This window comes from Schistocerca gregaria, chromosome 3, assembly GCF_023897955.1.
Source record: "Schistocerca gregaria isolate iqSchGreg1 chromosome 3, iqSchGreg1.2, whole genome shotgun sequence".
NCBI lineage: Eukaryota > Metazoa > Arthropoda > Insecta > Orthoptera > Acrididae > Schistocerca > Schistocerca gregaria.
Genome location: NC_064922.1, coordinates 885,766,006 through 885,790,685, shown reverse-complemented (window position 1 = coordinate 885,790,685; position 24,680 = coordinate 885,766,006). Strand labels below are relative to the sequence as shown.

General features: G+C 40.5%; 1 protein-coding gene across 6 annotated transcripts in view; it reads left to right on the top strand.

Annotated features, from left to right (window-relative positions):
• The window catches only part of LOC126355076 (NAD-dependent protein deacetylase sirtuin-3-like), a 60,656-nt gene that overhangs the window by 22,887 nt on the left and 13,089 nt on the right, over positions 1 to 24,680 (top strand). For all 6 annotated transcript variants that reach the window (XM_050005255.1, XM_050005259.1, XM_050005256.1 and 3 more), the window contains 2 exons: positions 14,351 to 14,586; positions 18,801 to 18,952. In XM_050005255.1, the coding sequence (XP_049861212.1) occupies positions 14,351 to 14,586; positions 18,801 to 18,952 (388 nt within the window). The remainder of the gene's footprint in view (positions 1 to 14,350; positions 14,587 to 18,800; positions 18,953 to 24,680) is intronic.

Sequence of the window (24,680 nt, the reverse complement as noted above, 5' to 3'; positions counted from 1 at the left end):
GTACAAACTGAATATGAAGTGAGTCAACTGCAGAACAGTGCACCAGCTATCCAGTAGAGTACATTTCATGATGTAAAGATAATCCAGAGGCAGAATATGCATTGAGGCTAAAAATACTCTCAACCAAAGGATCAGCCACAACCAAAAATGGCAATGCCCAAGAAACATGATTAAAAGTAGATATTAGTTACAAATGGTCTAAGAGTGGCACACCAGGGTTACTGCATCCCCGCAGCTCTGACCGCACTCTACTGAGTGAAGGAGTGTCCAGACTAATGTATGTAGACTGTTCTATGACTGAGACCATTGCTCTGGTATAAAAAAGAAAAGTCGGTGGAATGTCTTTCAGTACTGTGTGTAACAAAATTTTATATGGCACAAGTGCATAATCACTGCCTGAAATATAATTATTTTGAATTGCCTGGGGCCAGTGCCTGGTGCCCACTATGCTATAGTGTACTTCTGCAACTTTTATTAATTTTTTTCCTCATGTCAGAAGCCTGCCTTTACAATATGCACAGGCATATAAAGAGGCACTGCACAGGTGTTCCACAGTTTGCTCTTTTCCACACTCACACATGCTATCCTCTGATGAGAAGCTCTATAGTTTAAGGGAGTATTTTGCCTGATCAACACCAGTTCCTAAATGGTTAAGGGATCTTTAAACACACCGCTCATATCTGTGGGCAGCCGGAAGATGTTCTCATGGTTTCACCCGATCTTGTTGATGAAAAAAATCTTACCTCATTGGGAGGGAGTTTCAAACATTCTGCTGTTTGAAGGAATCTTTTTCTTAATTTTATCCTAGACTGAGGTTGTTCATTGGTGAACAGTGGATGAGATTCAGTGTTCTTAGCTTTCAGTCATTATGATCAGTGGCTACTTGTTGATGATTATTTGGAGGTGCGAAGTGGCAAGAAAGTAAATCTCCTCCATGTAATCAGTCTGCAAGTGTTGTTCAGAGAAAGTGCCACATGTAATCAGCCTGCAAGCTTTGTTCAGACAAGAGTCTCCAGGCTTTCTGACTACTCTGTGGTATGTCTAGCTCTCTCTTTGAAGAGGCTCTTAAAGAAGTATCTGTTGCTCTGATGGTTTCTTCGTCTATTGGGTTCTGTTTGGAGAGCCTATGGTAGTCCGTTGGATTGATATTACATCTGGATTTAGACCTTCATTGTCACTGAGTGTGACGTCCATGAGGAGTAGATTTATAGGAACTCTTCTTAACAGCATTGATGAACTGTTCTTATACTTCAGCAGTTGGTTTGATGTTCCATATCATAGTGCCCAAGGTCACAGAAAATTTTGGCCAGTCCACTTTCTTGAAGTTATATTGGTTGCAAAAGGGTACATACTATGGTCAAATAGCAAAATGAATCTGGCACAGGCTTGGTGTGTGTTGAGAATGAAGATAGGGCTGAATACTATTATAGTGCATTACTGTGTAGTGCTATTACTGATGAAAATCAAATCTGGATTATATACCCTCTAATGCGAACAGCAACTGCTAAAGGAAAGTGTCAGTTTACTATCACAAACAAGAGATAGCTCATATTATCTGCCCATTGATGTAGTAACTTGCTATTGTCTGTACAGGATGGGTGGTTGGGAAGGTGGTGGGCACTATGGAATGAATAGGATAATATTTAGACAAAGGCCATTTATTGGCGAAAGCATGTTAAAAAGGAGTCACATAGCCAGGCCTAGGGAGGTGAGGGTGGGCCAGAGCGTAGAGTCTGGCGAAACATAGTTCACGAAGCTAACGAAAGTTGGTGCCAGCCAATCAGGCCAGTCCAAGTGGCATGCCGGCTGCAAAAACTAAGTCTCTGGTGCTTCAGCACTGGGAGAAGCGGGAGATGTTCGCTGCTATAGGGTACACTTCCAAGAGTGCAAGTAGACAAGAGAGCAGGCCCAGCGACGGGCGGCTGGGTACATTCGACGCTCCACGTAGCTTCCTCCACCCTGACTGGTCGGGACCAAGAAACCCGCGGGGATGGGAGTGGAACTTTCCAGAGCATTTCCTGCTAAGTGATGCCTGGAATGGCATTACCTCATAAGCACATGAGGGAGGTGCGTGAACAAGGTGCCCTTCCTCAGTGCTGACTTCCTGTTGCTAAACCGTGGGCCGAAAGAATTTACAGGCAGACAATACTGCTGGCTGTGGTTTGACCATAATGGAAAAACGAAGTTACCGTTTGAAAGCTGATATAATAAAGTAAAATCCCCTACTGTCTGGCTCATCCTTTACACTCCTCCCCCTTCCGTGGGAGTGGAGAATATATGTGAATTCACTCAATGTAATTATTATTTAAATGTAAACAATTTTAGTTTGCAAAACAAAGTAAACACCTCTTGATTAAGAATGGCCCTCACAGAAGATGGCAGGTGTCTTAACCCATGGGATGGTGTAGAGAATCCACAGACCTTATAGAGGTCGCAAAGGGGCGTACACACGTCAACAATACTATGTGTTTACAAGAATCATCATATAACATCAAAACATCATAGAATATCAAAACAAAATTAGAACAAAACATAACAGTCTGAATGAGGTACACATGCCAAGTGTTCTTGTTGATAGGATGAAGTAAAAGTGTCTTTTTTGCTTAAATAAGTTGGAAATGTGAACATATCACCACTGATGAGTTACTGCGGGGGCGAGTGGCATGAGGCGGCGTGTTGTATTGTCCTCAGTGGGCAGTGTGCAGCCTGCTGGCAGGAAGGGGGCATGGCCATGGCCAAGCCTGTGCACTAGAACTCAGACTCAGCGCAATGGGGTATGAGGTGAGATTCACACGTTCCAAACACATTTAAAAAGGGAGTTAACACTAAAGGAACACTTCACTGTAATGCACAAGTTTTCACAATGGTAGATAACACAGTTCCACTCTTAAAACTAAGATAGGGCACATGGCTGATAGGTTCTTGTTTTCTCTTTTTTTTATGACAATATCAGTATAATAATAAGCATAACAGTGGTCGAGGTTACCGTGGCACGGGGTACAATGGTTGTATATAGTTTAGTAGCTGTTTGTCATTCATTTAGGTGTTCTAACAGGCGAAGGTAAGAAATTTGTCCTTGCTCATGGTTTAACAGGTCATCAATTGACGATAAGAGGTGACCATTTGATTTATTAGATAAAACCAGCAAGTTAGTTGACAAGGGAATCATGAACGAGCTTCCAGGTATAAAAATCATGAGGTAGATGAGTGTGAATATTAAGTGAGTAAGCCATAGTGGCAAGAAAGGTTATTAGTGGCATAATAATATCACAATAAGAACGGTTGTAACGAGGTAAGGCTCGTGCGTAATGTCATGGTAGTATTAATAAGGCGGATGGGAGTGCGGGAGCTGACTGCGATGCTATACTGCATCAGCCACGGGAGCTGACTGCAAGTCCCAATCTCGTGCTAAGTCAGAACAGTGCGCTACAGATAACTTCAGGGCCACGTTACATCAGAGCAGCATGTGATAGCTGAGAAACGGAGCTGAAGCTGCTACGACTGTCAAATGCGGCACGCAGTGCGCACGTGCGCTGTGCGAGAAGCGCAACACAACGCTGCACAAAAACTTCTGGATTGGAGTAGAGATTTATGGGCTTCAGGATGAGCAGTGATGAATATAAATGCCACAAGAAGGGCTATAGCATTACTGAATAAAAGGGAATAGATGTGCATAATCAATATGGTTTATTCAACGATCACCAGCAAAACAGCAATGGCGCTACTTCAGAGTGGCGGGCAACAGAAGTGGGATTGCGTGTGACATCACGCTAGATGCGTTGTTACAGGGGGTTCTGTTTGAAACTTCATTAACATATATAAATATACATAAATATAAAAATGAGGCACACAAATATCATTACACTGCTGCCTATGTTATATCAGAAAGTAAACAAAGTTAAATGCCTCTTTGGGCTGACCATCCAAGTGTGGCACATTATGATAAGAAATTTCTCATGCATCAATACATTCGGTAAACACCATCAAGTGACATTGACAAAGAAAATTGACACTAATTCTGTGCAGGTGGGGCGTAGATTGTGTCATTGAATGTCAACGTTGTTGCTAACAAGAGGAGAAAAACAAAACTCGACAAGAATCTAGAGATTTCCATAGTGGACATAGAAAGTGTAAGGAATTTAATTAGAAACAACTAAGTTAAGTGTAATTTCTGAAGGACTTTTCCTTTATGAAGATATAGTGCATGGCGCATTGTTGACACGACATTGTCACCTACTTAACTGTGTATATGACAATTCTGTGACTCCAAGATAGCTGCTATGTACTTCTTCCTAAAACTTGACATCTCAAAAAAAAACTTTACTGTGCAACCAAATTCACCGTCTTTATCCTCTCAACATCTTGCGACTAAACTTGCCGTTTCTATAACTCCTAGGTGCTGGCCTCATCGGGCCCAGCTAGTTGCTTAAAACTCCCATCTATCCTCCGTATATTGCAGTGTCATGAGACACGTCATACAGTTAAGTGCTACTACTTCAGTAATAAGTACTCCTTTGGAAAATACAACAGAAAAAGAGTGTCGAAGAAGGCTCAAAGTTTTGAACGGAGAATTCAGCTTACTGGTAGTTTAGCTGCGGGCTAGACACGATTCACGTCTGATGGTGCCCGATCAGCTGTCATCAGAGAGCACAGTACACTGTTCTCATGAACTCTTCTTTGACATGAAAGATTAAGGTCTAACTGTATTAGTACACATGGGATGAATAGTTTTGTGTTAGAATACACTGAGATAATAAACTCAAAAAGGCGCTGTTCTGTTGGAAGGTGACAGATGAAAATGGCTAGGATAGTCTAGGCTGCGAAACGGAAATGTGAAGGAATGACTTTAGACAGCTAATGGTCTGCACGGGTGCCAGTCGCATCACGTCAGGTACGTGCCCTCACGGGTGGTGCATGACTCTTCATATGTTGTTCTGTTGAGAGAGGAAAGATGAAAGTGGGTAGGATGGACTATGCCGCGAAATTGAAAAGTAAAAAAACCGCACAGATGGCTTGGGTTCTGGGCAATCGCCATTTGCATCATGTAAGGTACATGCCCCTGCATGTGTGGTTCTCTTGTTCATCCAACAGACTAGGTATATGGCCAAAGCTTACTCGTTCTGTGGGTGTGATTCCCTCTGTTTATGTTACCTATCACGGGGGTAGACATGTGGTATTTCCCTCCAGATAAACATTCAAATACAAATGAAATAAAACATGGTTACCTCTTAAATTACCCTTTCAAAATAATTTCTTACCTAAGGCATCATTATTACTAAACACTTAAATAATTTGCAATACTCAGGAACTTATTATAGCATACTTGAAATCCCACAAAAATAATCATCCTCATCTTTCTAGTAACACAGTGACTCTGGAAACACTTGGTTGATACAAATACTAAATTACTGGTGCTGGCAGACTCTAGCTAAAACTCTCTAAACATTTGATAATAGCATAAATGAGACATGGACAAAATGAACAGTAGTAAAAATAATGCATCGAGATAAGTAACTGGACACAAGTAATTAGACATAAGTAATTGGCAACTCGTCATTGGGATACAAGCGGTAGCAAAACTGTGACAGAAACAAAAGTACAAAATATAATTTCCTTTTCACAAAATTCCCTTATTCTCCAAGAAAATTTGGTAGCAAAATGAATGTAAGAATCCCCTGGTATTCCTTTATGCTCTCGTTTATATTTTCATATCAACTGATAGTCTTTGGTACTTTTACGTACAAGAAAACTGTCATTAAGTCATGGCAATATTATGTGTAATGCTGTGGAATTGTGTAATGTCACATTAATGCTTCCTTTCCTGATGAAAAGTAGTTTTATGTCTCCTTCAATGAACAGACCAATAATTATTAAACATGTGTTACGCTGTTTCCTGTGGCGATTTGTATTTGTTCAAGGGTATGATCATTGTTCCTTTCGTTAATTCTCTCACCTACGTGCTTTGATATAATCATTATTGGTGGCTCGACAAAGCTAGTTGCATCTCGAAGATTTCGATTTGACTTACCTGTTGGTGTTTTTGTTTTAAATAAAATTAGAGTCCAGTTGTCATGTGTAAAGTGTCTAGGAAAGAAAGTAAGTTCCTTAGTATTGAAAATGTGCATAAAGTTATTCAAAGGCTTCGTTATATAATGGTTAAAAATTCTGTGTTGTGATTCGATGCAGCTTGGGGTGCGAAGGTGTGACGCGCATCCGCTTGTGAGATTGTAAGTTGCTGATAGAAAGGGCAAACGTGATTCTGGTACACTATGTACACTACCACCACATACCATACAGGGGTTTGCAGGTTACTGTTGTAGAAAAGGAGGTGCATATCCATGGATGGAAAGGGAGGCGTGGAAAAGGAGGCGCCACAGAGCACTTGATGATGATAATGAGTTACATTGTTGAGGTATTGTGTGAAAAAGACACAAGAAACTGGCAGCTTAGGTTGAAGCACATCATACATCAACAGTTCTGGTGAAACATAGGATCTTGTATGCACAGTTATTGATGGGTGATTGTTGTTGTTGTTGTCTTCAGTCCTGATACTGGTTTGATGCAGCTCTCCATGCTACTCTACCCTGTGCAAGCTTCTTCATCTCCCAGTACTTACTGCAACCTACATCCTTCTGAATCTGCTTAGTGTATTTATCTCTTGGTCTCCCTCTACGCTTTTTACCCTCCACGCTACCCACCAATGCTAAATTTGTGATCCCTTGATGCTTCAGAACATGTCCAACCAACCGGTCCCTTCTTCTTGTCAAGTTGTGCCACAAGCTCCTCTTCCCCCTATTCTATTCAATACCTCCTCATTAGTTATGTGATCTACCCATCTAATCTTCAGCATTCTTCTGTAGCACCACATTTCGAAAGCTTCTATTCTCTCAAACTATTTATCGTCCATGTTTCACTTCCACACATGGCTACACTCCATACAAATACTTTTAGAAACGACTTCCTGACACTTGAATCTATACTCAATGTTAACAAATTTCTCTTCTTCAGAAACGCTTTCCTTGCCATTGCCAGTCTACATTTTATATACTCTCTACTTCGACCATCATCAGTTATTTTGCTCCCCAAATAGCAAAACTCCTTTACTACTTTAAGTGTCTCATTTCCTAATCTAATTCCCTCAGCATCACCCAACTTAATTCGACTACATTCCATTATCCTTGTTTTGCTTTTGTTGATGTTAATCTTATATCCTCCTTTCAAGACACTGTCCATTCCGTTCAACTGCTCTTCCAAGTCCTTTGCTGTCTCTGACAGAATTACAATGTCATCGGCGAATCTCAACGTTTTTATTTCTTCTCCATGGACTTTAATACCTACTCCGAATTTTTCTTTTGTTTCCTTTACTGCTTGCTCAATATACAGATTGAATAACATCGGGGACAGGCTACACCCCTGTCTCACCCCCTTCCCAACTGCTGCTTCCCTTTTATGCCCCTCGACTCTTATAACTGCCATCTGGTTTCTGTACAAATTGTAAATAGCCTTTCGCTCCCTGTATTTTACCCCTGCCACCTTTAGAATTTGAAAGAGTATTCCAGTCACCATTGTCAAAAGCTTTCTCTAAGTCCACAAATGCTAGAAATGTAGGTTTCCCTTTCCTTAATCTAATTTCTAAGATAAGTCGTGGGGTCAGTATTGCCTCACGTGTTCCAACATTTGAACGTGAATCCAAACTGATCTTTCCTGAGGTCGGCTTCTATCAGTTTTTCCATTCATCTGTAAAGAATTTGTGTTAGTATTTTGCAGCTGTGACTTATTAAACTGATAGTTCGGTAATTTTCACATCTGTCAACACCTGCTTTCTTTGGGATTGGAATTATTGTATTCTTCTTGAAGTCTGAGGGTATTTCGCCTGTCTCATACATCTTGCTCACCAGATGGTAGAGTTTTGTCAGGACTGGCTCTTCCAAGGCCGTCAGTAGTTCCAATGGAATGTTGTCTACTCCGGGGGCCTTGTTTCGACTCAGGTCTTTCAGTGTTCTGTCAGGCGGACATTGCCCATGTATAGATCCTCTATAAACTCCTTCCACCTTTCTGCTTTCCCTTCTTTGCTTAGAACTGGGTTTCCATCTGAGCTCTTGATATTCATACAAGTGGATCTCTTTTCTCCAAAGGTCTCTTTAATTTTCCTGTAGGCAGTATCTATCTTACCCCTAGTGAGATAAGCCTCTATATCCTTACATTTGTCCTCTAGCCATCCCTGCTTAGCCATTTTGCACTTCCTGTCGATCTCATTTTTGAGACGTTTGTATTCCCTTTTGCCTGCTTCATTTACTGCGTTTTTATATTTTCTCCTTTCATCAATTAAAATCAATATTTCTTCTGTTACCCAAGGATTTCTACTAGCCCTCGTCTTTTTACCTACTTGATCCTCTGCTGCCTTCACTACTTCGTCCCTCAGAGCTACCCATTCTTCTTCTACTGTATTTCTTTCCCCCATTCCTGTCAATTGTTCCTTTATGCTCTCCTTGAAAGTCTGTACAACCTCTGGTTTAGTCAGTTTATCCAGGTCCCATCTCCTTAAATTCCCACCATTTTGCAGTTTCTTCAATTTTAATCTACAGTTCATAACCAATAGATCGTGGTCAGAGTCCACACCTGGCCCTGGAAATGTCTTACAATTTAAAATCTGGTTCCTAAATCTCTGTCATACCATTATATAATCTATCTGATACCATTTAGTATCTCCAGGATTCTTCCATGTATACAACCTTCTTTTATGATTCTTGAACTAAGTGTTAGCTGTGATTAAGGTATGCTCTGTGCAAAATTCTACCAGGCGGCTTCCTCTTTCATTTCTCTCCCCCAATCCATATTCACCCTCTGTGTTTCCTTCTCTCCCTTTTCCTACTCTCGAATTCCAGTCACCCATCACTATTAAATTTTCGTCTCCCTTCACTACCTGAGTAATTTCTTTTATCTCATCACACATTTTGTCAATTTCTTCATCATCTACAGAGCCATTTGGCATATAAACTTGTACTACTGTAGTAGGCATGGGCTTTGTGTCTATCTTGGCCACAATGATGCGTTCATTATGCTGTTTGTAGTAGCTTAACCGCAGTCCAATTTTTTTATTCATTATTAAACCTACTCCTGCATTACCCCTATTTGATTTTGTATTTATAACCCTGTATTCACCTGACCAAAGTCTTGTTCCTCCTGCCACCGAACTTCACTAATTCCCACTATATCTAACTTCAACTTATCCATTTCCCTTTTTAAATTTTCTAACCAACCTGCCCAATTAAGTGATGTGACATTCCATGCTCCGATCCGTAGAACGCGTTTTCTTTCTCCTGATAACGACATCCTCCTGAGTAGTCCCCGCCCGGAGATCCGAATGGGGACTATTTTACCTCCAGAATATTTTACTCAAGAGGACGCCACCATCATTTAACCATACAGTAAAGCTGCATTTCCTCGGAAAAAATTATGGCTGTAGTTTCCCCTTGCTTTCAGCCGTTCACAGTAGCAGCACATCAAGGCCATTTTGCTTAGTGTTGCAAGGCCAGATCAGTCAATCATCCAGACTGTTGCCCCTGCAGCTACTGAAAAGGCTGCTGCTTCTCTTCAGGAACCACATGTTTGTCTGGCCTCCCAACAGATACCCCTCCATTGTGGTTGCACCTACGGTACGGCCATCTGTATTGCTGAGGCACGCAAGCCTCCCCACCAACGGCAAGGTCCATGATTCCCATGATTCATGGGGGTAGGGATGGGTGATTAAGGTGCTGAATCTAGAAGAACAGGTTCACCAGCAGAAAATCAAACACACAAATAGTGCAGCATTAGCACTCACTGCTACTGGATATGCTTCTTGATAAATTTAGGCAAAACACTTATGGCAAAATATAGATTTAATTTATTCAGTTGCTTGTAGACATGACTCCAAAATAATTAACTTGATGTTACTGTATTCTCTCTTGTGGTATCACATTCTGAGGCAACTCTGTATATTCATTGAGAATATTCTTAGCCCAAAAAAGGGGCAGTCAGGCAGATTTGCAGTGTCAGTGTATGAACTTCAAGTAAGCCATTACTTAGATTCCTCGTAGCTTTAATATCAAAGTTTCACTACTTAATCGGTCAGAAATATTTTTTAAATTAAGAGCCCCATACCATCATATACTTTAATAATGAAAATCGTTGAATGCCATGTCACTGAATGACCACTTCCAGCTATACTGTAACATTGCCAGCTACGTGAATAAAAATACACTCCTGGAAATTGAAATAAGAACACCGTGAATTCATTGTCCCAGGAAGGGGAAACTGTATTGACACATTCCTGGGGTCAGATACATCACATGATCACACTGACAGAACCACAGGCACATAGACACAGGCAACAGAGCATGCACAATGTCGGCACTAGTACTGTGTATATCCACCTTTCGCAGCAACGCAGGCTGCTATTCTCCCATGGAGACGATCGTAGAGATGCTGGATGTAGTCCTGTGGAACGGCTTGCCATGCCATTTCCACCTGGCGCCTCAGTTGGACCAGCGTTCGTGCTGGACGTGCAGGCCGCGTGAGACGACGCTTCATCCAGTCCCAAAGATGCTCAATGGGGGACAGATCCGGAGATCTTGCTGGCCAGGGTAGTTGACTTACATCTTCTAGAGCACGTTGGGTGGCACGGGATACACGCGGACGTGCATTGTCCTGTTGGAACCACAAGTTCCCTTGCCGGTCTAGGAATGGTAGAACGATGGGTTCGATGACGGTTTGGATGTACCGTGCACTATTCAGTGACCCCTCGACGATCACCAGAAGTGTACAGCCAGTGTAGGAGATCGCTCCCCACACCATGATGCCGGGTGTTGGCTCTGTATGCCTCGGTCGTATGCAGTCCTGATTGTGGCGCTCACCTGCACGGCGCCAAACATGCATACGATCTTCATTGGCACCAAGGCAGAAGCGACTCTCATCGCTGAAGACGACACGTCTCCATTCGTCCCTCCATTCACGCCTGTCGCGACACCACTGGAGGCGGGCTGCACGATGTTGGGGCGTGAGCGGAAGACGGCCTAACGGTGTGCGGGACCGTAGCCCAGCTTCATGGAGACGGTTGCGAATGGTCCTCGCCGATACCCCAGGAGCAACAGTGTCCCTAATTTGCTGGGAAGTGGCGGTGCGGTCCCCTACGGCACTGCGTAGGATCCTATGGTCTTGGCGAGCATCCGTGCGTCGCTGTGGTCCGGTCCCAGGTCGACAGGCACTTGCACCTTCCGCCGACCACTGGCGACAACATCGATGTACTGTGGAGACCTCACGCCCCACGTGTTGAGCAATTCGGCGGTATGTCCACCCGGCCTCCCGCATGCCCACTATACGCCCTCGCTCAAAGTCCGTCAACTGCACATACGGTTCACGTCCACGCTGTCGCGGCATGCTACCAGTGTTAAAGACTGCGATGGAGGTCCGTATGCCACGGCAAACTGGCTGACACTGACGGCGGCGGTGCACAAATGCTGCGCAGCTAGCGCCATTCGACGGCCAACACCGTGGTTCCTGGTGTGTCCGCTGTGCCGTGCGTGTGATCATTGCTTGTACAGCCCTCTCGCAGTGTCCGGAGCAAGTATGGTGGGTCTGACACACCGGTGTCAATGTGTTCTTTTTTCCATTTCCAGGAGTGTATTAAATTATTTAGTAATAAATGAGGTAATGTAACTAAGAAATAAGACACAGCTGATATTTTCCCTGTGATGATAAACTGGACTGGAGTTTTCAACTAATATCTTTTTTGCAGAAAAAAAGACATCATACAGTGAGAAGAGTGAAAAATAAACGCCTCAGTTGGAGCCAGCACTCTTGACGGATGGTGATGATAAACATAAAAATAGATCTTATGCGGAAGATGAAAATAATACTTTTAACATTATACAATTTATTTCCCAATGATGTAGCCATCAGTGATGATGGAGTGGAGTAGTGCAAATGTTTTAGGGCATCATTCATTTATTTGAATATATATAGACTATGAAATACTGAAAGTGAAGTTGTTGTATTGGTTTATGGTAGAATCAGTGATGATGGAGTGGAGTAGTGCAAATGTTTTAGGGCATCATTCATTTATTTGAATATATATAGACTATGAAATACTGAAAGTGAAGTTGTTGTATTGGTTTATGGTAGAATTATATGGACAAAAAGTAATTGGAGCATAAATATCAATAAATATGACCTTACATTTATGATGAAATTACTGTATTTGTATGATATAAAAATGCAGCATATGATGTAGGTGACAGAGAATACAGACATCTGGAAAATGAGATTTACAGAACATGCAAAATGGCTAAGCAGGAGTGATCAGAGGACAAATACAATGCTGTAAAAGTATTTATAAGTAGGAGAAACATGGATACTGCCTGTACAAAGATTAAAGAGATCTTTGGAGAAAAGAGAAGCAACTGTATAAACGCCAAGAGCTCAAATGGCAAACCAGTTCTAAGCATAGAAGACAGGTAAAAGGAATGTATAGAAGGGCTCTACAAGGGAAATGAATGTGGAGACGGTGTTATGAAAAGGAAAGTGGATGTAGATGATGCTGTGAAAAAAACTTGGCAGAGCAATGAAAGCTCTACTTCATAACAAGGCCCCCTGGAATAGAGACAATTTCCTTAGAACTACTGAGATCCTTGGGAGAACTAGCCATGACAAAACTATATCATCTAAAGTACAAGGTGTATGATGCAGCCAAAATACCTTCAAACTTCAGGAAGAATGTAATAATTCCAGTTCCAAAAAGGTCAGGTGCTAACTGGCATGAATGCTACCAAACTGTTATTATTATAAGTCACAGTTGCAAAATGTTGATGTGAATTATTTACAGGAGAATGGAAAGCAGGTAGAAGTCAACCTTATGCAGTTTGGATTCTGGAGAAATGTATGACATGCGAGACAATACTGCTCCTATGGTTTAACCTAGGAGATAGGTGGAAGTAAGGGTACCCACATTTATATCACCCACAGATTTAGGACAGGTTTTGACAATGTTGACTGGACTACATGTTTAGAAATGTTGAAGGTAACACAGGTAAAAGACAGGAAATGGAAGGTTATCTACAATTTGTGCAGAAATGAGACTGGAATAAGATTTGAAGGATGTAACTTGGAAACCACTGTTGGAAAGGATGTGAGGCAGGGTTGTGGGCTACCCCAATGTTGTTCAGTCAATACGTCGAGTAAGCTGTGAAGGCAACCAAGGAGAAGTTCGGAAAAGGAATTAAAGCTCAGAGAGACGAAAGAGAAAGTGCTAATTTTATTTATTGCTTTACACATTCATAGACAATAAAAACTGAAAAATAATACAGTTGCATTATAATTCTGTCATAGACAGCAAATGACTTGTAAGAATAATTCAACAGAATGGATACTGTCCTGAAAAGAGATTGTAAGATGAACATGAACAGAAGTAAAATTAGGGTAATGGCATTTAGTCAGATTAAATTAGATGATATTGAGAGAATGAAATTAGGAGATAAGAGACTAGAAGTATTAGACGAGTTTTGCTGTTTGGGGAGTAAAATAACTGATGATGGCCAAAGTAGAAAGGGCTAAAACTAGATTGTCAAAAGCAAGAAAAGCATTTCTGAAAAAAAAGTGTTCGTTAACATGTAATATCAATTTAAGTATTAGAAAGTGTTTTCTAGAAGGTGTTTGTCTAAAACGTATTTGTCTAGAGAGTAGAAGCTTTTGAAAAGTAGTGCTGTAGAAGGATGCTGAAGAGTAGATGGGTAGACTGCGTAACATATGGGGAGGTACTATCAAACTGGGGTAAATGTTTATGGCACAATTTGATCAGTTGAGAGGACACATCATGAGGCATCAAGGAATTGTCAGTTTGGTAATGGAAGGGAGTGTGAGGGTAAAAATTGTAGAGGGAGATCAAGACTTGTATACAGTAAGTAGGTTCACATGGATGTAGTTATGCAGATGTGAAGAGGCTTGCACAGTATAGACTAGCATGGAGACTGGCACAAATCAGTTCGTGGGCTGAAGACCACAACAATGGAAACAACAACAACAATGAGAAATGTTCCTTACATGTAGATTTTGTTGTGTAGAGGTTACATATGAAAAGAACAGTAGTCATCAATGTGAAACCCCCGTTTTTTGCTCAATACGGTTGGTGGATAAAGACTTATTATGCAAGAACAAATATAATAAAGAAAAGATCCTTTATTTACATAGCACACACTATCGTTATGTGGTTTTTGTTTGATTTGCTTTTTGTGCGTGTGTGTGTGTGTGTGTGTGTGTGTGTGTGTGTGTGTGTTTTACAGTTAGTTATTCAAAAGTATGTTCTACTTTTCTGTAGATCTCCTGGAACTGGACTGTATGATAACCTCCAGCAGTACAATCTTCCATATCCTGAAGCAATATTTGATTTGGGTTTTTTTGTGAGGGATCCACGACCATTTCTTTCATTGGCGAAAGAGCTTTATCCTGGCAAAAAGTATCGGCCAAATCTTGGACATTATCTTGCCCGCTTGATAAATGAAAAAGGAAAGCTGCTGAGAATGTATACCCAAAATATCGACGGTTTGGAAAGATGTATGTAAATATTGTATTTATTAATAAATTAAATGATATACAATAAACCTATCTTTGCATTAAATGATTGTTCAGGAAACATGGTTTCAGAAACTTCTCCTGGAGAAAATAACAGTTTTCATTAAATAACCAGCTCCACTTATGTATATATGTTTACACTTGTTGAAGACAATTATTTTATTGAATCAGTAGAGTTGTAACACATAGTTTAATGCAGGGAAAATGTTTTGTATTTTCTGTTGACACAAGCATACTAATCAAGGGCCAAAATCAACTTGACCAACTTGATCACATGTGTGATAGCTGAACGAGCCTATAACTAGTTCACTGTTACACACATTCAAACAAGCAAAAATTTTATGTTAATACAAGAAGTAGACTAATGGTAATTAAATTGAAATGAAACATTATGTATAAAAGCTTATGAGGTCCCAGCAAATAAAAAGTTAAAAGGGAGTCAACATATAGGTAAACTAATCAAGAAGCTCAGTTCACAACATTTTACACGTAAAAGTATTTGTCTTTGTATTTACGTAAACATGAAGTTTTAGCTTAATGCACTTCTTGTTACCTTAAGGACCTGCCCTTTGGAAAAGTCCATCTAAAGTCAATAAAGTATTTATTCAGCAGATGTGAGTAGTAAGAAAGTTGTGCACAGTAGATAAGTGCACATTTTGCAGAGGCTTCTTCCAGAATATTGGTACTCACACTCATTTCCCAATACATTTAATCCTTAATGATTTGTGTTGTTGACAGTAAAAATCAGTTTCAGCTGAACTATGATTTGGACAATCATAACACAAGATTTTAAAACAATTTTGATGTTGATATTGCCTTGTCACTTGGGGTTAAGGAAAAGACTACTAGAGGATGTTTTGGGAAGCAGTCTCATGACAGCCTAAATGTTCTTCCTAATTTCCATTCTATGAGTGATTAATGGCAGAAATGTGGAACATAATAAAATATCTTATTCAGAAAAATGACCAATTGAATATGTTGAGCTAAAGGAAGTAACTGATAACTGGTTATCATCATTGTCATCACAAGTCACTGTGCTCATTGCCGAGTGTTGTGACCGCATGAAGCAAGATGCTCCATCCAAGATGGTTACTAGCTTCTCTTTTAGCCTGCTGAAGAGGTAGACTGGACAGCTTCTTGATTTGATCCATACACCTGCTTGCTAAGCTTCCCTGTAGCCTCTTGCCCTCAATCTTCCTTTCCGTAATATTTTCTCTACCGTTTCTCACAATATGGCCAAAGAACTGGATAATTTTTTGGTTGATACAAAGAAAAGGAGCTTGGAGAAACTGGGTTGCTCAATAATGGACACATTTGTTCCTTTTGGTCCATTTTATGCACAGCAGCCTGTGCCAGCTACACAGCTCAAATGCATCAATGCACTGGTCTTAAGGTTCCATGTTTGACAGCTATAAAAGAAAATGGAAAACAAGAGTGTTTCAAGAAGCTGGATCTCTGTGGCATTCATTATTGCTCTGTTGTGTAAGATCTTGGTGAGCTCCTTCATAGTCACTTGCTCTAGCACAAGCCATCTTCTTATCTCATCTTCACAGTTTCCTGTGCTGCAGATGGTTGATGGTTGACCCAAGATAGATAGAAGAATGCATAACTTCAAGTTCCTTTAATCAACCTGTGACTTGATCCTGTGCTCCTCAGTCAGTTATCATGACTTTCTGTTTGCTGAGATTGATGTCTAGCCCATATGATAGACTAATGTCCTTTATGTTTTTAGTAACTCTGCTAGTTCATCATTGCTGCTAGCTAAGAGCACAGTGTCATCAACAAATCCAAGATTGTTAATACTTCTGTCACCAACTGAGATGCCTTTAGTCAAACTGTGTTGGACAGTTTGAAGGGTAGAATGCAATCCCATCTGACATGTTTTGATACACTGAAGAAATCAGACATGCCACCACTTTTCTTCACGGCTGGTTGGTGATTGCTGTATGGACTTCTGATCAGTGCTTTCAAGTGTTGTGAGGCACTCGACTCTGCAAATGCATGCCAAAACTTTTCCAACACAGAAATCTCACAATTTCTCAGTTATTTGTCACATGTTGAGAATATGTTCCTTTTCTTTCAACAAAACCTGTTTGTTCTGTGGTTATGTAAGGATGAATATATGGCTTCAAACACTGCTTCAAGATGTAAAGCAACATTTTGCTGTTGTGGGTTATGAGATAAATAGTTTAATAGTTGGAGCAGTTCCTGGTTGACCCTTGCTTGTATAGGGTAGTGATGAGAAACTTTGGCCAATCTTCTGACCATTCCCAAGTTTCCCATGTTCTAACACACAATTAATGCAGTGCATCAACACCTTCCTGCCCTATTTCTTTTATCATCTCCCCAAGCCAGGGATTCCTAGTCCTTCAGATGTTGAATTGTGTTCTCTATTTTCTTGCATAAGACTGTCAGTTCTGATGTAAGTTCCTTAACTGCTTGGCTGTCTGTACTGCTGTTAATTCCAGAATACCACTTTTCACAGCAATGTTTCCATCTCACAACAGCATCTTCCTTGTCTGCTTAGAGTTGCCATTTTCATTGTGTACCACCTCAATATGAGGATTAAATTCACTGGCGATGGTGCTGAGTTTCTTGAAGAGATCACATACTTCATTGTGATAGTGATGTTGTTCTATCTCATTGCAGATGCCTTTAATGAAATGCTACCTGTCCTTTCTACAATTCTGTTGTATTTCTCTACAAAGGTTCTTATATCTATGTTGCTCCTGGGTAATGGGGATACCAGTTTCCTTCAGATTACTTCTTTCTTCTTTTAATTGTGGTGTGGATTGTGATATCCAAGGATGTTCTGCATTTTGTGGTCATTCTGGTGTCAGAAGTGTTGAGGAACAATCTCCTTCATTCGGTCCCATGTTTGTGACGCTGGCACTTCCTTATCAAGACTGAAGTTATGGAATTTTTAACTTACAAGCTCACCAAATTCTCAAGCAGCCTCCTTGTTTGTGAGATGTAGCTGTCTATCTTCTTGGTGGGTTTGAGCTTAATCCACATGTTATTGGACAGTCAGCTGTAGGGAAGGTCTCACAGTCTGAGATCAAAGCCTTCCAACATCTTTACTTCAGGATGAAGTAAATCTGATTAATAGATCAGTCACGAGGTTATGTTGGAATATAATGTTACAATCCCTCATGTCATTACTCTCACAGAAATCGAGCAACTACTTGCCTTGATCATTTTCCTCACCTACACCATAAGGTCCAACCACAGATTTTAAGCGTGTGTCATGGGTAGTATCTCCAATTTTAGTATTGAAGTCTCCTTGAATTACTGGCTGCTCTTTCTTAGGGATCTTACTAAGGACTTGTCTCACTGTTCACAGAAATCCTCTATCTCCTCATCTAATGCCACAGCAGTAGGGACGTAGATCTGAATGATGTTGAGTTTTCATGGAGAAGCACTCAATTTTGTGGATATTATGCTGTCATTAACAGGTTTATAACCCAGTTGTTCAGATTTCTAGGAACAACTGTTGCAACACAATTTCTGGTTTGGTCATTACTCACTGAAAAGTTCACAGTGTTCCTTCCTAGCATCATGAAATGGCCAGTTCTCCTCTGGTGTGTCTCACTAAGCCCAAGAATATCGAGGTCATTTGTGCTCATTTGTCTTTCTACTGTGGCAGTCTGAAACAGTCCACACACACTCTATGTTACAAAATTTCTTACAGTGCCACGGCATTATTTGCATCATGATGTTGGTTAATGACTTTTTTCAATCCTGTGCCTCCCACTCCCCACCCTGGATATCCACCTTGGGAGACTTGAAACTCTAGATAATGCAGAACTGAGCAAAGCCATGATGTTCTCATGGGAAAAAATTCAACGGTGGTTTCTTGTTACCTTCCACTAACCTCCAAATCGTGTCTGTTCACCAACTCATTTTTCTGCTAGGGTTGGTTATCCAACCATGTTGTACGGCTTAACTGGTACACCACATGTAGCTAGGAAGTTGGAAAACTGAGGTGGCAGAGGCTAAGAGAACTCTCTTGCTGAGTTCTTGTAAATGTGTATCGCCCATGTTCTTTCTTGCCAGAGTCACAAAGTGTTCGCAGATAAATTATTGTCTTTCTACCCATATACTGAGTTGTTATTTATATAATACAAGAATGCGTATTTATGGATAAGAATGTCACTGACAGATATGCAAAAGAATCTTATTTTATATTATTTCAGTGGCTGGTCTGCCTCCAGAGAAATTGGTTGAAGCACATGGAGGCTTTTCCTCAGCATCCTGCATTTCTTGTTTCAAGGAGCATGACCCTGATGAAACGAGAGAAGCTATCTTCCGAGGGGAAGTAATTCGCTGCACAAATGGGAAATGTAAAGTAAATACAAACTACTATAAATTCTGGATGAAACTACACATTCTCTTGGAGTAGGGACTACAATCTCTGTCCAGCCATCTTAATGTATATATTTTGATGTTTGCGTAAACCAGTCAAGGTGATTGCTGTTGACGGTTCTCTAATGAAACTGATGCTGATGAGACATCATGTACTTATCTGTCTTCCTTCCTGTTTTGAAATTGGTTGCTGATTATGTAGACAAAATGCTTATACTTTTAGAGCTTGCTGCAGTTTTCATAATTATGAAGTTTTTTGGGTGTCAACTATTAATATAAAGTTTTCAACATAAAGTTCTTGGTTAACATGCCACATCAAGTTTGGATAAGATTCCAAGCATTCAGTGATTGCTTCCATCACCATTGTCGAGGGCAAAGTTTGGCTTATATTGCACCCTGACAATGATTAAAGACACAGCCATTAAAAGCTTAAGATTTTATCCAAATTTGACATGGCAAGTTAACCAGGAAATATTTATCCAAGGACTACATTGTGAAACACTTCACAGCCTTTTCTCAGTGTAAAGCTACATAAAATTAAAATTAGAATTCCAGCTCACGAGTCATTATGAATTGTCTTTCATAAACAAATTTCATTTTCTCTCTTAAATAAATTTCATTTCTTGAAGTATCTAAACTTAAAAGCTACATTTAAATTGTATAACTATTGTTACTGAGCAATTCTGATTTTTGAGTTATTTTATCACAAAATCTGATGTAGAAATCCCTTAGTAACAAATCTCTTAAACACAACTGACAAATGTACAGACTGCCATAGAATCATTAGGACTGGAGATCAGTGGGTGGTGTGTCAGTGTTATTTTCATGTGGGATTTGTGCCACAACAAAATAAGGGCTAATTTAGGTTACTTCTGTAATTGCAGTGATAGACACTATCACTACACGATACTAGAAAAAGGGGAGATAATATTGAAATTCGAGTTTGGCTGTAGCAAAAGAAGTATTAGAATAATTGAAAGTGCTGTAACAATATTTGAGCTAGACAAGAAGATTAGATTACAGTAAAATCTTCCAAACCAGTGAAGAGATTGAGGATATGCCGCAAGTCTGAGAGCTTCAGTTTAGACATATGCAGTACCTTCAGTGCTTCAAAAACTGTCAACAAAGCATGTAGAAAACTCAACAAGTTCAAAGGCAGAACATAATTACGAGACATAATGTGTAAGCTGAGACTGGAAAGACCAAGATCTTATTCCTAGGTGGTAGTCATGGATGCAATATTGCAGGTATGGTACACAACTCTTTGAGATGATTACCAAGTAACTAGTATTTTAAACCCAGCTGCAAGGGCCCACTGATATCACTACATTGCTGAAAACAGTTGTAAAACTAGTGCTCAAAACATACCTCTCTTTGAGTGTTATGATAAGCCCTGGATGAAGTGTTCCAGGGGATGTGTTAATTCAGAGCTTGTGAGATTACTCAGATGAGAGAGCCATTCACGCATGGATGTGACTGGTGCATCATCCCTCAATCTGCCACCTCGTTTACACTATTGTTTGCATCTGAATGCTTCTGGTAACAGCCTTCTTCCAGAGATTATTACCAGAAGCACCCAGCCTGGCCAAAGCTGTATCTATCCTATCCCTGTTATTTACCTATGCCTTTTTTTTGTCCTGAAAGAAAGAGCTGCAGAATAACTACAGTTACAATTGAAAAAGCTACTAGCCAAATAAAAAACTGCAGCTTGAAGAAAGCTATGTATCTTAAAGACTGCTTGTTTATAATTTTCATTGAAACGTCCGAAGCCTCATAAATAAAAATGAACTTCTGAAACCCATAGACAAAAATAAAAGGGCAGATGGCATCTCAGCAGATGTGTTATCATTAAAATCGGATGCATCATGGTGTATATAGGCTAAAATCCTCTGCTGTAAACCATGAACAGGAAAGGAGAGTTACCATGTATCCAGAAAGCACAGTTAAGTCCCAGGCAGTACAGATTAATGAACATTGTATTGAACAGCTCTTTGAATGCTGTGCAATGATAGTGTATAAGGAAACACACACGACAGCAATAGCAGCAGTTTTCAGGCAACCAACAGGAAATACACTGAAGAGCCAAAGAAACTGTTACACCTGCCTAATATCATGTAGTGCCCCTACAAGCACACAGAAGTGCCACAACACATCGTGGCATGGACTCGACTAATGTCTGAAGTAGTGCTAGAGGGAATTGACACCATGAATCCTGCAGGGCTGTCCATAGATCCGTAAGACTATGAGGGAGTGGAGATCTCTTTTGAGCAGCATGTTGCAAGGCATCACAGATATGCTCAGTAATGTTCATGTCTGGGGAGTTTGGTGGCCAGTGAAAGTGTTTAAACTCAGAAAGTGTGTTCCTGGAGCCACTCTGTAGCAATTCTGGATGTGAAGAGTGTCACATTGTCCTGCTGGAATTGCCCAAGTCCATCGGAATGCACAATGGACATGAATGGATGCAGGTTAACAGACAGGATGTTTACATAAATGTCACCAGTCAGAGTCTTATCTAGACATAACAGGGGTCCCATTTCACTCCAACCTGCACACACCCCACACCATTACAGAGCCTCCACCAGATCGAACAGTCACCTGCTGACATGCAGGGTCCATGGATTCATGTGGTTGTCCCCATACCCGTACAAGTCCATCCAATTAATATAATTTGAAACACGACTTGGCCAATAACGCAATATGTTTCCAGTCACCAACAGTCCAATGTCACTGTTGATGTGTACCAATTATAACACCATGTTCAAACACACTTAAATCTTGATAACCTGCCACTGCAGCAGCAGTAACTAATCTAACAACTGCGCCAGACACTTGTTGCCTTATATAGGCATTGCCAACCACAATGCCATCTTCAGCCCATTTACATATGCCTATACCAGTTTCTTGGCATTTCAGTGTATATTAGTCTTTGTAAAGCAGCTAGAGACAGTTTCAGTAAAGTGATAAAATGCTTACTGGAGGATCACTGTTCGTGGAGACTGTTAGATAGTAGTGACCAAGTATTCATACAGTTGTTGATGCTCAGCTTTCTATAGTTATGTTCCAAACAAGGACTGGAGAACATAGTGCAAGAGCCACTTACAATTTGTTTTAGATGATTCAGACATGGAAGCAATAGTCAATAATTTATCTGACCGTGGTGGTCAAGCATTAACAATAAAATGTGCTGAATGGTTAGTTGCAGATCGTAGAAGAAGAGTGTATCACATAAGCATAAACAATGACTCAGCCACAATGTTTAGAGATAAACAGTAGTGCATGGTGGTTCATTCAGAGGGAGCCACTGACTTTTGCATTTTTGTGCCACTGAAGCAATAAGTTCGCATGAGGTGGAGTGGTTGGTTTTATTTGTCATTACCAGTCTGCTGCAAATGTTCTTGTATGGTCACCCAGATTGCTTAAGAGTGTTTGACAGTTCCTGATTGTCTCACATGGATTTGCTTCCATTCCCACACTTACATTGTCATTGTCTGAAATGGTTGGTCTTCCTGATTGAAACCTCAGAAGGATCAAAATTACTTGATTTGAACTTAGAAAATCATTATTGGCATTTATAAATGTCTAATACACTTGGATGAACATCAAAAAGATTTTTGGTAGCAACTGTTGCATTATTATTTTTGTGAAACACAAAAAGCATACAACACATATGCACCTCTTCTAGTATTTGGCTGGCCATTTCACCATAAACTGCAAAAAGGAAAAAAAATAAGATTTAGTTATTTATGAGTAAACAGTTACTCTAACTAAAAAGTGTATTTGGCACAACTTTGAAGCACACAATGAGCTGATAAATGACAAACAAATATTGACATGCCCAGAAATGACACTACTTTCTAGTCCACCTAATATTCATTTACAAAAATTACCAAGAAAATCATTACATTTTAAAATGAATAGTTATTCAAATACTTTAAAAATAATAATTATTTCTTTTTATATTAATATTTTATGGAGTTTGTCCAGCCTTTGTATGCCAACAAGAATTTGGTTTAATTTGAATCTGTAATACAGATGCCCCTGCCCTTTTAGCAATTTTGTAATATTGTAATGGAACAATTGCATGTCTGTCCATCTTTCATTAACTTTCATGGAAAAACTGCATCTAGCGCAAGGCCTACAACACATCTGAAGTTGCATCAAACATCTTTCATGTCCTCTTTTCCACAGCTCAGTGTTTTGCTGCTGACTGCTCAGAGGTTTTTTAATTTTTTAATTGCATTTTTAAGCATAAATTTCCTTCTACCTTTCCTAACTTTTCATTCAACACCAGTGACTAGTGATGTGCTTGAGTTAAAATTCTTGGCACCACATTTCATTGTGAATATGATACCCATATACACACATCAAAAAAAGTTTTGCATCACCTTGGTTCCTAGAGTTCTGGAACCTGTACAGAAAACTGGAATAGAGATCAACATATACATCATTTCTGCACTTTTTATTGCTCATAAAAACCACACATTGCATGTTGTACTACCATACAGCGAGACCTTCAGAGGTGGTAGTCCAGATTGCTGTACACACTGGTACCTCTAATATCTAGTAGCATGTCCTCTTGCATTGATGCATGCCTGTATTTGTTGTGGCATACTATCTAAAAGTTCATCAAGGCACTATTGATCCAGATTGTCCCACTCCTCAACGGCGATTTGACATAGATCCCTCAGAGTGGTTGGTGGGACACATCATCCATAAACAGCCCTTTTCATTCCATCCCAGGCATGTTCGATAGGGTTCATGTCTGGAGAACATACTGGCCGCTCTAGTCGAGCGATGTCATTATCCTGAAGGAAGTCATTCACAAGAAGTGCATGATGGGGGCATGAATTGTCGTCCATGAAGACGAATGCCTCGCCAATATGCTGCTGATATGGTTGCACTATAGGTTGGAGGATGGCATTCACACATCATACAGCCATTATGGAGCCTTCCATAACCACCAGTGGCATATGTCCCGCCCCACATAACATCACCCCAAAACAGCAGGGAACCTCCACCTTGCTGCACTCACTGGACAGTGTGTCTAAGGCGTTCAGCCTGACTGGGTTGCCTCCAAACATGTCTCTGATGATTGTCTGTTTGAAGGCATATGCGACACTTATTGGAGAAGAGAATGTGATGCCAATCCTGAGCAGTCCATTCGGCATGTTGTTGGGCCCATCTGTATCACGCTGCATGGTGTTGACTTTGCAAAGAAGGACCTCTCCATGTACGTCGGGAGTGAAGCTGCACATCATGCAGCCTATTGTGCACAGTTTGAGTCATAATACAACATCCTGTGGCTGCATTAAAAGCATTATTCAACATGGTGGTGTTCTGTCAAGATTCCTCCGAGCCATAATCCGTAAATAGCGGTCCTCCACTGCGGTAGTAGCCCTTGGGCGGCCTAAGCAAGGCATGTCATTAACAGTTCCTGTCTCTCTGTATCTCCTCCATGACTGAACAACATCGCTTTGGTTCACTCCGAGACACCTGGACACCACTCGTTAAGAGTCCTTCCTGGCACAATGTAACAATGGAAGAGGAGGAGGAGATTAGTGTTTAATGTCCCGTCAACAACAAGGTCATTAGAGACGGAGCGCAAGGTCGGGTGAGGGAAGGAAGGGGAAGGAAATCGGCTGTGCCCTTTCAAAGGAACCATCCCGGCATTTGCCTGAAGCGATTTAGGGAAATCACGGAAAATCTAAATC